Source organism: Schistocerca americana, chromosome 3 (assembly GCF_021461395.2).
Source record: "Schistocerca americana isolate TAMUIC-IGC-003095 chromosome 3, iqSchAmer2.1, whole genome shotgun sequence".
NCBI lineage: Eukaryota > Metazoa > Arthropoda > Insecta > Orthoptera > Acrididae > Schistocerca > Schistocerca americana.
The window spans coordinates 276478852-276492785 of NC_060121.1; the positions used below are offsets into that span (position 1 = coordinate 276478852).

The 13934-nt window shown below is 47.5% G+C and overlaps 1 protein-coding gene across 1 annotated transcript in view; it reads right to left on the reverse strand.

The window, feature by feature from the left end:
- The window catches only part of LOC124607268 (trypsin alpha-like), a 162027-nt gene that overhangs the window by 40415 nt on the left and 107678 nt on the right, over nucleotides 1–13934 (reverse strand). The window contains exon 5 of the mRNA XM_047139547.1: nucleotides 9233–9343. Within this exon, the coding sequence (XP_046995503.1) occupies nucleotides 9233–9343 (111 nt within the window). The remainder of the gene's footprint in view (nucleotides 1–9232; nucleotides 9344–13934) is intronic.

Here is a 13934-nt window from a genome sequence, read left to right on the forward strand (position 1 = left end):
CACAAGTGCTAAAAGGAATCCGTTAAACTTCGATTTCACGATAAATCAATCAAATCCAAAGCCCGTAAATTCAAGTAAATACTGAGGAGTTACAATTACGAATAACTTTAACTGCAAAGAACACATAGAAAATGTTGTGAGGAAGGCAAACCAAAGACTGCGTTTTACTGTCAGAACACTTAGAAAATGTATCAGTTCTGCTGAACACTAAAGAGACTGCCTACACTACGCTTATCCACCTTCTTTTGGTGTACTGCTGCGTGGTGTGGGATCTTTACCAGACAGGATTAACGGAGTGCATTGAGAATGTTTAAATAGGGACAGCACGTTTTGTATCGTTGCGAAATACGGGAGAGTGTGTCACTAACACCATACAGGGATTGGAATGGACATCATTAAAACAAAGGCGTTTGTCGTGTTCCGATATCTGTGAACCGTGTAAATGTGGCGGGACCTGGGGACCACCCCAGTATTCACCTAGTGGAATATTGAAAACCGCCTAAAATCCACATCCAGAGTGGCCGGCACACCGGCTGTCGTTGTTAATCCGACAGGCGGATTCGATCCGGGGTCGGCACGCCTACCCGAATCCAGGAAGCAGCGCGTTAACGCTCTCGGCTAACCTGGCGTGTTGTGTGTGGGCACCATACGTGGCATGACAAAAGTCAGTACGATCGGATGAGAAACTGCGTGCAGTTCCTTAATGTCAGTGAAGGGGAAACGACAACAACCTGATTTGGATATCTGTTCACTTGGGTGAATGTCCGCAGGGGCGAACTTATTCAATGCGACAACGTGGAGCAGATGCTTTGCCTATTATCTTCTGACATAGCTACCCCCTAGTAGTGAACTTTTTGTCAAAGTATTACGAATCGAAATTTCGAGATATGCTGTATCTACAAATATGTATTTTCTTGCTTCTGGTGCATTGTCAGGAGAGAGTACACGTTCTGGGTTTTCTCCAGACACAGTTCTGCTGCGGTACGGATAACAGGTGCATCACAGTATGGGAACGAAATGGCACGGTACTGGGAACGTACTCCAAAGTTGAAATACTCCATACAGTTAGGTTCTTGTGGTCCTTGCGTACAGATTCATGGCGAACCGGAGCGGGATGCGAACCAAATGCAGTGCAGCATGCAGCCGTACAGTAACTGTGCCAACAATTTGGCCAAGGCCGCGAAAACGTGGGTGATGCTGATCTGGAAGGTAGTCCATCACCATCGATCACAGACGACAATACGTCTGTAGTCCAGTAAAAGATCTGCAGCAATCGCAGAGTGATTATCGGGGACATTGCTGAGTAGACGCCCATCTCAAGAGCAAGCTCTCAGTCCATGCCCGAGGTCGTTTGTGCTCAAGCTGGGTTCTGCGACCACTACTGCCTGTACACAAAGGCGAAACCTTTATGGAGTCTCCGGACTTATGTTAGCGTTATCACCAGGACGGCATTGATTTCGTAAGGCACTTCACAACGGGCGCTGAGATATGGGATCATCATTTGACATCTGTAACAAAGAGAGCGTCACTGGTATGAAGACACATCTCCTCGCCTCCGCAGAATAAGTGCAAAGTTGCGCCATCAACAGGCAAGTTCACGGCCAGAGTTTACAGCAAGCGACATAAGCATTAAAGTCGATTCGTGCTGTGCAACACTGACATCGCTGCGTAATACCATAAGGAACAAACCGCGTAGAAAATTAAGCAAAAGCATTGTTCGTCACGAGAATACAACGCCCTACACTGAGATGACGAAAGTCATGGAACACCTCCTAATATTGTGTCGGATACTCTTTTGGCCAGCGTCGTTCAGTAACTCGACGTGGCGCGGACACAACAAGTCGTTGGAAGTGCCCTACAGAAATAATGCACCATGCTGCCGCCATACCCGCCCATATTTGCGAAAACATTACTGGTGCAGGATCTTGTGCACGAACTGACCTCTCGATTATGTCCCACAAATGTTGTATAGGGTTCATGTCGGACGATCTGGGAGGCCAAATGATTCTCTCGAATTGTCCCGAATGATTCTCAAACCAATCGCGAGAAATTGTGTCCCTGTGACATGGGGAATAATTAACCATAAAAATTCCATCTTTGTTTGGGAACATGATGTGCATGAATGGCTACCAATGGACTCCAAATAACCAAATGGTCAGTTCACTTGAACCAGAGGACTCAGTCTATTCAATATAAACACAGTGAACGCCATTATGGAACCACCGCCAGCTTGCACAGTGCCTTATTGACCTATTTGCGACCATGGTTTCGTGGAGTCTGTGCCACACTCTAAATCTACGGTTAGCTTTTACCTACTGAACTAGGGACTCATCCGACTCCAGCCGGTGTGACCGTGCGGTTCTAGGCGCTTCAGTCTGGAACCGCGCGACCGCTACGGACGCAGGTTCGAATCCTGCCTCGGGCATGGATGTGTGTGATGTCCTTAGGTTAGTTAGGTTTAAGTAGTTCTAAGTTCTAGGGGACTGATGACCACAGATGTTAAGTCCCATAGCGCTCAGAGCCATTTGAACTCATCCGACAAGGCCCCGGCTTTTCAGTAGTCTAGGGTCCAACACATTTGGTCACGAGCTCAAGAGCGCGTCTGACGGCAATGTCGTGGGGTTAGGAAAGGCACTCGAGTCGCTAAATTACCGTTGTCCAAACGGATACGTTCTTCGTACGTCCAGCATTGATTTCAGTGGTTATTTCACGCAGTGTCGCTTTCCTGTTAGCACTGCATTGTCCGTGGTGACACGTAATGGCTGAAGTTTTATATTCACGGCACACTTTTACACTTTGGATCTTGGAATACTGAATTCCCTGACAAGTTCCGAAATGGAATGCCCCATGCGTCTTTTTCCAACTACCATTCCGCGTTCAAACGCTGTCAATTGCGTCGTGCCGTCACAATCACATCGGAAACTTTTTCACATGAAACCTGAGTACAATGCACTGCCGTTTTATTCCTTGTGCACGCTATACTACAGCCATTTACTATTCCGTGACTTTTGTAACCTTAGTGTATGTGGCGTAAACAACATAAGCTTCACTTAAACGTTCTCGATGAGGGTTTTGGATGAGATGATATGGTGGTGTTTGCGCATAACAGAAAGGTCTTTTGTCTCCATGGTTTGAAAACATCCACCACACAGTCCATATCTTGCACTACGCGATTTCCGTCTTTTCGGCAAACTGGAAGAACTTCTGCTGGGTGAAAATTTTTCCAAAGACTATGCTGTCAGCACAGCGGTTCTGTAATAGATTCTGTTCTACCATCGAGGTACTGAAAGAATGGTAGAACGTTCTGACCATTGTAGCGACCAGGTGACGATGTCAAAAAGTGAAGCTGTGTAGCTTTGGAATGAAGTGAGAAAATTCTATGGAAATTACATGACCTTTTTATAATAATGTGTAACTTACTTTTTGAATTACCCTCATATACATGTTAGTAGATAATCAGTTACTATGGTAAAATAAAAAACACTGCTGTTTGACTTACACCACTCAGCTGCTGTTATTGGCTAATATTTCACAACAATTTTGAAAGAGGACTGGTCCCTCTCTCACTGTTCTCCATATTCGTGGGTAAAATTTAATGTTGATTTTACATGTAAGACATCGTTTTCGTGAGACAGGAGGTATCAGCATGAGTAGGCATTGATGGGAGCATGTCATTGTTAATGCATACGGGATCTTTATGGTGTCTCTTGTTCAAACAGTATTTTTCTGGAATTGTGAACAAACTGACAGTTTGCTCATATAACAATATATCTTGCATTGGATGTTTTGGGCTTGAAAGCCACGTGCAGGTATTAGGGAAAGGAACATCTTGTAGCACTTACCGGGCGCGGAATGCTGGTTCCAAGAATTTCTCGCGCCGGTGTGCAGACAACGTGTTCAGTCTAAGAGGCGAAAAACACGGCCCACCTGGACCTACGTGTTAGGTGTCTCTTGCCATGGCAGGTACAAGGGCGCGGGAGATGTGTAGATCGCCCGGCCAACGCATTACTACAGTGTCATAAACGCGCTTTATGATTAGAGACGGTGACCATAAAAATTCACGAATTTCCATGTTCACCATGGACCAGACGCTGTCAAGGGAGCCATTAGGTGCTGTTGTCTAGCGGCCTGCAGATTTTTTTGGGAAGCCTCTGGCCTTCAAAACAATTTTAGAAGGAACGCAACATTTATGGCTGCCCTGAAATGATCTATGTTGCGACACAAAACCATTTCTCTTAGTTTAGCCTGAGCCTCTCGTCGCACGCACGGTAACGTTTGGGCCGTCCAGGTAATGATCTCCATGATAAATGTGTTGTTCATTTTAGAGCTTTACAGAAGCTCAAAACTGAGTAGTGGAGAAGAGAATCTTGGTCTTCTGATTCAGACTCCGGACTGGAGAGGAGTCTGGTCTTGACTTTTGTTATGAGTGGATTGCACGTGGGACACTTGTCCTGAGTGGTCTCGATTGCGGATTCTATGGTGAGCACTTAGCTGTACCGACAGTTTAGACCTCAGTCATCTAGGCCAAATCGCTGTGACGTGGGCAATTTTATTCGTGACAGGTCTGCCGCCTTGACGTTTGATCTCATTGTGCACATTGGTGTACAAGTGAGTCAAATTGGTCCATATGCGATTGCAGTCTTTCTCGGCGTATTCCACTGATGAATTCTTCTCGGGTTGTCAGCCGAGTGGTGGCGTCGTCTTGTCGCAACGTTTCAGTGAGTTTCGTACCCATCATCTTCTGGCGAAGATACGAAACTCATTGAAACATTGCGACAAGACGACGCCACCACTCGACTGATAACCCGAGAAGAATTCATCAAATTGGTCCATGGTACGATCGGCGAACGGAAGTGTCACACGCTGGAATCAGCCGAGATTTTAGGGCTCCATTAGAGAGTAACTGTGGTCCGTCTAGAAGATCACCAGCCGCGACTTTGCAGTTTCGTGATCACAATAGGGAATTACAGGCGCCACGCCACACAGTGCTGGTCTGCAGACGCTTGAACTACGATCGTCACCTGAGAGTGCGATGCACGTCGTGAAAACGGGTACTGCACGGCTGCTCCGGCTTGTTAGGGCAAACAAGATCGGAATCTTGCTACTTTTTCTCAGCTGCACCATCGTAGTATATATAACTTCTGCGTAGAGTAAATCCATCAAGATCTATTCAGTCTTAGATAATTTCAGATTGCATTATCCATATTTTGAGCCAGAGTAAATAGTTCAATTAGACAAACCTTAGTCTTTGCCAACCAGCCGCCAAACATATGACTGTTAACTGTTTGTTGCATATTTCTGCTACCATCAGTTCATGTTCTACTTTCTAATCACATTTAGCACGTATTTTTTTTCCTATTTGTAATCAATGAAGTTGTGCCATAACGTTTATAAGAGATCAATCCCGTGTTGATATATTACTCACCCATCAACAATTGACTAAAATAGCGACAAAGCCACCATTTCAATAACATTATTTCAACATTCAAGTTCATTTAGATTCTGATAAATGCTATAACCTCTAATGCAGGCTATCCACAATGTCATATGCAAAATCAGTTTAGCAGAGACATGAGGCAGGTAATCACGCGGGGGGGGGGTTACTAGTTTAAGCAATTGCTATCAGAGCGGTAACTCATATAGTCGCCCGTCGCCTTCCAAAGCATGCCGCAAGCCCAGTGCAGTCTTGCAATGTTTTCTAGCTATGCTCTCTATTACCTACGTAAATAATAAAAAAATTACGAACATGTGCAACATCATCATCATCATCATCATCATTTAAGACTGATTATGCCTTTCAGCGTTCAGTCTGGAGCATAGTACCCCTTATAAAATTCCTCCATGATTCCCTATTCATTGCCAACATTGGTGCCTCTTCTGATGTTAAGCCTATTACTTCAAAACCATTCTTAACTGAATCCAGGTACCTTCTCCTTGGTCTATCCCGACTGCTCCTACCCTCTATTGCTGAAACCATCAGTCTCTTGGGTAACCTTGCTTCTCCCATGCGTGTAACATGACCCCACCATCTAAGCCTGTTAGCCCTGACTGCTACATCTATAGAGTTCATTCCCAGTTTTTCTTTGATTTCCTCATTGTGGACACCCTCCTGCCATTGTTCCCATCCACTAGTACCTGCAATCATCCTAGCTACTTTCATATCCGTAACCTCAACCTTATTGATAAGGTAACCTGAATCCATCCAGCTTTCGCTTCCATATAACAAAGTTGGTCGAAAGATTGAACGGTGCACAGATAATTTAGTCTTGGTACTGACTTTCTTCTTGCAGAAGAGAGTAGATCATAGATGAGCGCTCACTGCATTAGCTTTGCTACGCCTCGCTTCCAGTTCTTTCACTATGTTGCCATCCAGTGAGAATATGCATCCTACGTACTTGAAACCGTCCACCTGTTCTAACTTTGTTCCTCCTATTTGGCACTCAATCCGTTTATCTCTCTTTCCCACTGACATCACTTTCGTTTTGGAGATGCTAATCTTCATACCATAGTCCTTACATTTCTGATCTAGCTCTGAAATATTACTTTGCAAACTTTCAATCGAATCTGTCGTCACAACTGAGTCATCCGTATATGCGAGACTGCTTATTTTGTGTTCACATATCTTAATCTCACCCAGCCAGTCTATTGTTTTCAACATATGATCCATAAATAATATGAACAACAGTGGAGATAGGTTGCAGCCTTGTCTTACCCCTGAAACTACTCTGAACCATGAACTCAATTTACCGTCTACTCTAACTGCTCCCTGACTATCTATGTAAAGACCTTTAATTGCTTGCAAAAGCTTGCCTCCTGTCCCATATCTCGTAGAACAGACAATAACTTCCTCCTAGGAACCCGGTCATATGCCTTTTCTAGATCTGTAAAGCATAGATACAATTCCCTGTTCCACTAGTAACACTTCTCCATTATTTGCCGTAAGCTAAAGACCTGGTCCCGACAACCTCTAAGAGGCCTAAACCCACACTGAGTTTCATCCAATTTGTCCTCAACTATACTCGCACTTTCCTTTCAACAATACCTGAGAAGATTTTACCCACAACACTGATTAAAGAGATACCTCTGTAGTTGTTACAATCTTTTCTGTTTCCATGTTTAAAGATTGGTGTAATTACTGCTTTCGTCCAGTCTGATGGAACCTGTACCGACTCCCACGCCATTTCAATTATCCTGTGTAGCCATTTAAGACCTGACATTCCACTGTATTTGAAGAGTTCCGACTTAATTTTATCCACCCCAGCCGCTTTATTGCACTGCTATCTATTGACCATTTTCTCTACTTCCTCACATGTGATCATTTCTATCCCATTGTACATCGAAATCTGAAACATTACTGATCGTATTTTCACCTACATCGAGCAACTCTTCAAAATATTCCCTCCATCAGCCCAAGGCATCAACAGGGTTCACCAGCAGTTTTCCTGACCTGTCCAAAATACTTGTCATTTCCTTCTTACCTCTCTTTCCAAGACTACTAATTACATTTCAAAATGGTTTTCCAGCAGCTTAACCCAATGTCTCCAACCAGTTTCCAAAGTCTTCCCAAGAATTCTTCTTGGATCCTGCAATTATCTGTTTGGCTTTGTTTCTTTCTTCAACATAACTTTCTCTGTATACCTGAGTTCTAGTATGTAGCCATTTTTGATACGCCTTCTTTTTCCTTTTACAGGCTGCCTTGACTGTGTCATTCCACCAAGCTGTTTGCTTCATCCTACCTTTACACGCTACTGTTCCAAGACATTCTTTAGCCACTTCTAGTACTGTGTCCCTGCACCTTGTCCATTCCTTTTCCAATGACTGTAATTGACTACATTCAACTAACTGGTACCTTTCTGAGATCACTGTTATGTACTTGTGCCTGATTTCCTTATCCTGAAGTTTCTCCACTCTTATCCTCCTACATATGGACCTGCCCTCCTGCTCTTTCGGCCTCACCATACCAATTTCACTACAGATTAAATAGCGATCAGTGTCATCAAAGAATCCCCTGAATACACGTGTGTCACTCACAGCCTTTCTGAATTCCTGATCTGTTATTATATAGTCAATGACAGATCTGGTTCCCCTGCCTTCCCAGGTATACCGATGAATGTTCTTATGTTTAAGAAAGGAGTTTGTGATTACTAAGCCCATACTGGTACAGAAATCCAAGAGTTGTTTCCCGTTCCTGTAGGCCTCCATATCCTCTCCAAATTTACCTATAACCTTTTCATACCCTTCTGTTCGATTTCTAACCCTGGCATTAAAATCACCCATGAGCAGAATACTGTCCTTGTCCTTTAACAACTACATCACTGAGTGCGTCATAAAACTATCCATCTTATCTTGATCTGTCCCTTCACAATGCGAATATACTGACACAATCCTAATTTTCTTGCTAGACACTGTCAAATCTATCCACATTAGTCGTTCGTTTACATACCTTATTGCAACTACGCTGGTTTCCATTTTTTTCCTGATGTAAAGCCCTACACCCCATTGTGCTATTCCTGCTTTGACTCCTGACAGGTAGACCTCGTATTCTCCTACTTCCTCTTCTTTCTCACCCCTTACGCGAATGTCACTAACAGCTAAAACGTCCAACCCCATCTCACTTGTAGCCTCTGCCAGCTCTACCTTCTTCCCAGAGTAGCCCCCACTGATATTAATAGCTGCCCATCTCGTTACCATTCGTTTTCCGAGTCGTATCTTAGGAGTTCCTGGTTTGTCAATTAGATGTGGGACTCCGTCACCTCCAAAGGTCCGAGGGATTTTGCTCTGATTGTTGCCAGCATCATATTTAAAGTACCAGGGAAGCAGGTTGCTATCCTTACTTGCCCCGGGTCCCACTGAGTTTTACCCCTAACGGTTGAGGGACTAACCGGTGGATTTGGTAGCCTTTGCCGTCTGAGCACAAAGGTGACCACGACTCAGAATATGTCCGAGATGCCCAGCCTTATTCCAAAGTATCTGGTATCCCGACTGTCAGGACCACTTACTTGGCCACTCATACGTTGCACGTGGTTCATGAACTAGGACATGACAACAGGAACCCTCACCATGAACCCACACCATGAACCACCATGTGCAACATGAAAATAATTATTAAATACGTTATCGGTGAAGTGCATATTCATTTAGGTATCAACAAATTTTACATACAACACTGTACACATAGAAAACACGTCCACGCAAATAAATGGTACAGTCAGTGAAACCACAGTATACTCACCACAGTAGTGACACCCCAGCCGCTTACGTTGCACGGCGTGTTGATCGCAGGAGTTTTTATTGAGAATCCGATAGGCTGCACGTTAGCCCCCAAGGATAGCTTCTGCTTAGTCTGCAAACCCATCACATAATTCAATTGTTAACTAGAAAACCACGTCAGAAAAACAAGAATTCATGTTTATTACTCTATATAGCACACAAAATAAGAGACATTACGAAATATAAATAGATAGTACCCATAAATACGAATCCAACAAATGTGATAAATTGATAAAAAGAGTGGTTAAAACAAAACCTCTATAAGGCGTAAGAAAAAAACTCACTCGTCTCTGAAAAGTGAAAGTGCAACATTTTACTTGCATACGACATAAATTTAAAATTTTGGTTCCAAAATGGAGGAAGAAACCTAATACTTCTCATCCGATTTTACTCAGAATCGATTTCCGAATGTTTCTGGGGCAGCAGATCACCGTTCATGGGAAAAAATAATACCAAATTCCAGTTGCATTTAGAATATCAAAATAAACTGAAACATATTTGTTAATTCATGAAGAATAATTTTGGTTGTCCGTTGTACGAACGCCTCCATCCCCCTCTCCCTCCCATCTCTTCATCACCGACTTGCAGTTTGGTGGGAGACTCTCCACTGTCAGAGAAGCGGTAGCTGACTGGAAACCTTATTTCGTAACCTCGAACCCGTTAAAAAATATTTCCGGTGGTCACGTTAAGGGGAATATGCTGTGCACATGCTGAGTGGGTCTGAACTCTCTTAGAGGTCGTCCTGGATGGTTTCCTGAGTGTTTTTCATTTAAGAAACTCGCGGTCTTCAGTGGACCATTTCAACGTAATTCACTTCGTTTTTTAGCCCCGACTGTGCTACACTGAAAGAATCTTCTTGTCAGAGGATATCTATACTACAGTTAATGTACGTCAGGTTTGCCATCAAAATGTTTCCATTAACTCCTGGTTTCCACTGCCGACTCTTGTCACTTTGCCTCCATCTTGAAACTGTTTTCAGGTCATGACACTGATGTTACTGACGTCTAATGAAATTTCCCACATCATGTCAGCAGTAGAAGAGACGTCACTGCTAACAACTGTGAAAAAAAGCATACGTACACGTAGCAAACAGATACTCGCAATAAATGCGGCAGCCGGTGAAACATGATCATTAAACCAAGTGACGGGCAGGGTTGTCCCAGTTTAAATTCTGCCCTTTATGACGATCGAATGTTACGGCTAGATGCGGCTTAAGGTGAAAAGTAGCACGATATGTAAGAATTCTGTTACAGTGAGGTGTGTAGTGAACCCTCCATCACGTCACGACTTAGCTGACTTTGAACGTGGTATGACTATTGGAGTAACACCTATGGGTCATAGCAAATCAGCGACGGCCAAAGTTGTCGTATTTCCGAGATCAACAATGTATAGTGTGACACTGTTTCTGAGCCGTGGTAAAAATTGCTGTTTCGAAGAGCGCTCCGCAGCGCGTAGTGTGAAGCAGTCGCCTTCCGTTTCTGGCGGTGGCGCCGCTGTGGCAATCGCAGCTTTGGTGTCTCCCTCTGGTGGGAAAGGGGAAAGGTTGCCTGTTCACGTGCATATAAGGGGCGCTATGAGCTCGCCAGTGGGGTTTCGAGGGTTGGATTCCCTCACTTCCTCATCGAGGACTCGCACTGCCTGGGCTACTCTCAGGGTGTATCTTCGACGTGGAAAAGCCCCGACCGTGCTTGTCGCGTTGTTGCCCGTCTGCGCGCCGTCACTGCTGCCCGCCGCCGCCGTCGTCGTCTGTTCGCCGCCGCCGCCTCCGCCACCGCCGCCGCCGCCGCTTGGTCGCCGTCAGTCGGTGCTCGCCGCATCCTCCTCTGCCGCCGCCGCCACCTGGTCGCCGCTTCTTCAGCCGCCGCCGCTGCCGCCGCCGCTGTCGCCGTCTCTTGGTGCTCGCCGCTTCTTCTGCCGCCGTCTCTCGGTGTTCGCTGCCGCCTGCGATCATGGACGCCCCAACTACCACCATCATCTACACCTCTCCTTCACCTGCCCCCACTGTAACATCATGGAGTGCTTCCTCTGGGATTCACCCGTCTCATGCACCTCCCCTACTCACAGTCTCCTCCCCATCTATCTCCTCTCCATCGATGTATCCCCACCTGTAAGTCACTCCTGCTCCTACCCCTGCTACTGCCCCTGCTGCTTCTCCCGCTCCTGCCTCTGTCCCTGCTTCCAACCCCCCTCCCCCTCCTGTCGCCCGCCGAGACGACTTTCCCCCTCTCCCCCCTGCGACTACCGCTGCTTCCCCTGCCAGAGTCTCCGCCCGCCGCGCCACAGTCGCCGCCACAGAGCGCCCTCCCCTCTCATCCGGTGCTACTGCCTCACAGGAGGGCCCTACCTCCCACCACCTCCCCATCCATCCAGTCCCTCATCCCTCCTCCCAGGCAACACCCGCCAAAAAATCTTCCAAACGGCCCAGTGGCGACCTCTCCTCTACTCCTTCCTCCAAAAAGCCACTGCCCGCCCCACCTCCCACTGACCCCGCTATGGATACCACCCCACCTCCCTCCTCTCCAGCCCCCTCCCTGTATACCTTTGTCCTAGCCAACCCTGATCCGAAATTTCTGGATGCCCGCACCCTCACCCTTGAAATCCGGAAGTACATCCCCAGTGCACCCATCACCCAACTTATCCCTCGCAGAGACTCTGTCCTCATCAAGTCTTCCTCTCCGTCCTTCCATACTGATCTCCTCCGGCGCCTTCCCCGCATCACCTTTGGGCCCCACGCATCCCTCAACCCATTCCTTACATCCTCCTCTCCTCGTCAACCCCAACCGCCTCGTCGTCCGCCGACCCTCACTGCCGTCATCACAAAACTCAGCCCTGTGGTCACGGAGGCTGAGGTGTTGGCGGAACTGAATGCCCACCTCTCCCTGGAAGTCCGCTCTGCCCGCCGTATTTACAACTCCTCTGGCCCTACTTTCCTCATGCGTATCTTTACAGAGTCCGCCTCCTCCATCGACCACCTCCTCACGCAGGGAGCCCTGATTTTCAACCGCCGCCACCCTGTTGACCCGTCCCGTTCCCCTCCTCAATCCTACCGCTGCCAGCGTTGTCTTCTGTACAATGACCACCTCACCCAAAACTGCAAGAACCCACCCACCTGCCCCCATTGTAAAGCCTCCCACTTCCTCAAACAGTGTCCCAACCTCGCCTCCCCCCATCCTGCAACACCTGCAATGAACCTCACCCCACCTATTCCTCCAAATGCAAAGCCAAGCCCCCTCCCACCAACCCTGAACTCACTGTCCCCGTTCACCCCATTGACCCACCTATCCACCCTAACAATTCCCTCCGCCCTCCCCCTACAGCAGAAGACATCATCCGGTTCCTCACCGTCGTCCTGCAGAACATCCACCCCTTCCTGCGCCCCCACACACTCCAGCAGATTTCCCTCACTGCCCGCTCTGTTTTCCACTTGAACACCTACGCCACATACTCCCACAACCAGGCCCACTTTACCTTCACCCGCCTAGACACCGTCGTTTAAGCCCCTCTCTCCCCTTCCCACACCCTTCCCACACTCACCCCATGGCTCGTCAACAGTATCGTCTCCTCTACCTCAACATTCGCTCCCTCCCTGCAAACAAATACCTCTTCATGCATACCCTCTCCCAGCACCAGGTTGACTCCTTCATCCTCAATGAAACTTTCCTCCAACCCCACCATGTGGTCCGCATCTCCCCTTATCTCCTTCACCGCACTGACAATCCCCTTCCCCTAGCTCGAGGCAGGGTCGCTATCGGCCACCTCAGGCATCTCCCTGTCTGGCCACAACCCCTCCTCAATGACCCAACCGAACACCTTCTCCTCAGCCTCTTTTTTCCCTCCCTCACTGTCACCTGTGCCACTATCTATATTCGCCCCACAGCTCCTCTCCCCTTTGACTTCATTTCCCATGTTGACCGTACCTTCTCCACCTATGTGATCGCCGCTGAACTCAACATCCACAGCCGTGACCCTGCCACCCTTCGGCAGTGGCATCAGTTCCTTGCCACCCTCCATGGTGACCTTGTTCCTCTCCCACAGCACACCCGTCCTGAAAGTAACTCCACCCCCGATGTTATCCTCGCTTCCCCCAACCTCCTTGGTCGCCTTGCCGTTGATGTCTTCGATCCCATCGGTAGTGACCATCTCCCTGTCCTCACCATCTCCTCTACCCGTCCTGCCACTGCAGCCACCCGCTCACCTGCCCCTCCAAAAGCTGTCCATGACTACCACCGTGCCAATTGGGATGCCTACCGGGAATCCATTGCCTTACAGGTCGAAAGCCACCCCCTCACTTTCCACCACCCTGATGACATCACCCATGCTTCTTCCTTCCTTCATAAGACCATCACTGACGCTGTGGAGGCTCATGTCCCTACCAAACTCATCCACCCTCACTGCCCTATGCTTCCTCCACAGGCCGTCCTTCTTCTGCGTGAATCCCGCAGGCTCTACCGCTCCTTCCTCCGCACTCGTGACCGGGATACTCTCACCCACCACCGGCAATTACAGCGACATATCCGGAACCTCCTTACAGCGAAGAAACGCCGGGACTGGCGTCAGACATGAACGTGCCTCAACTCCACCCTCCCTGTCAACTCCTCCAAGTACTGGTCAGCCTTCCACCGCCTTACTGGTAGCCATCCCTCCCCGCATTACCCCATCCTCCA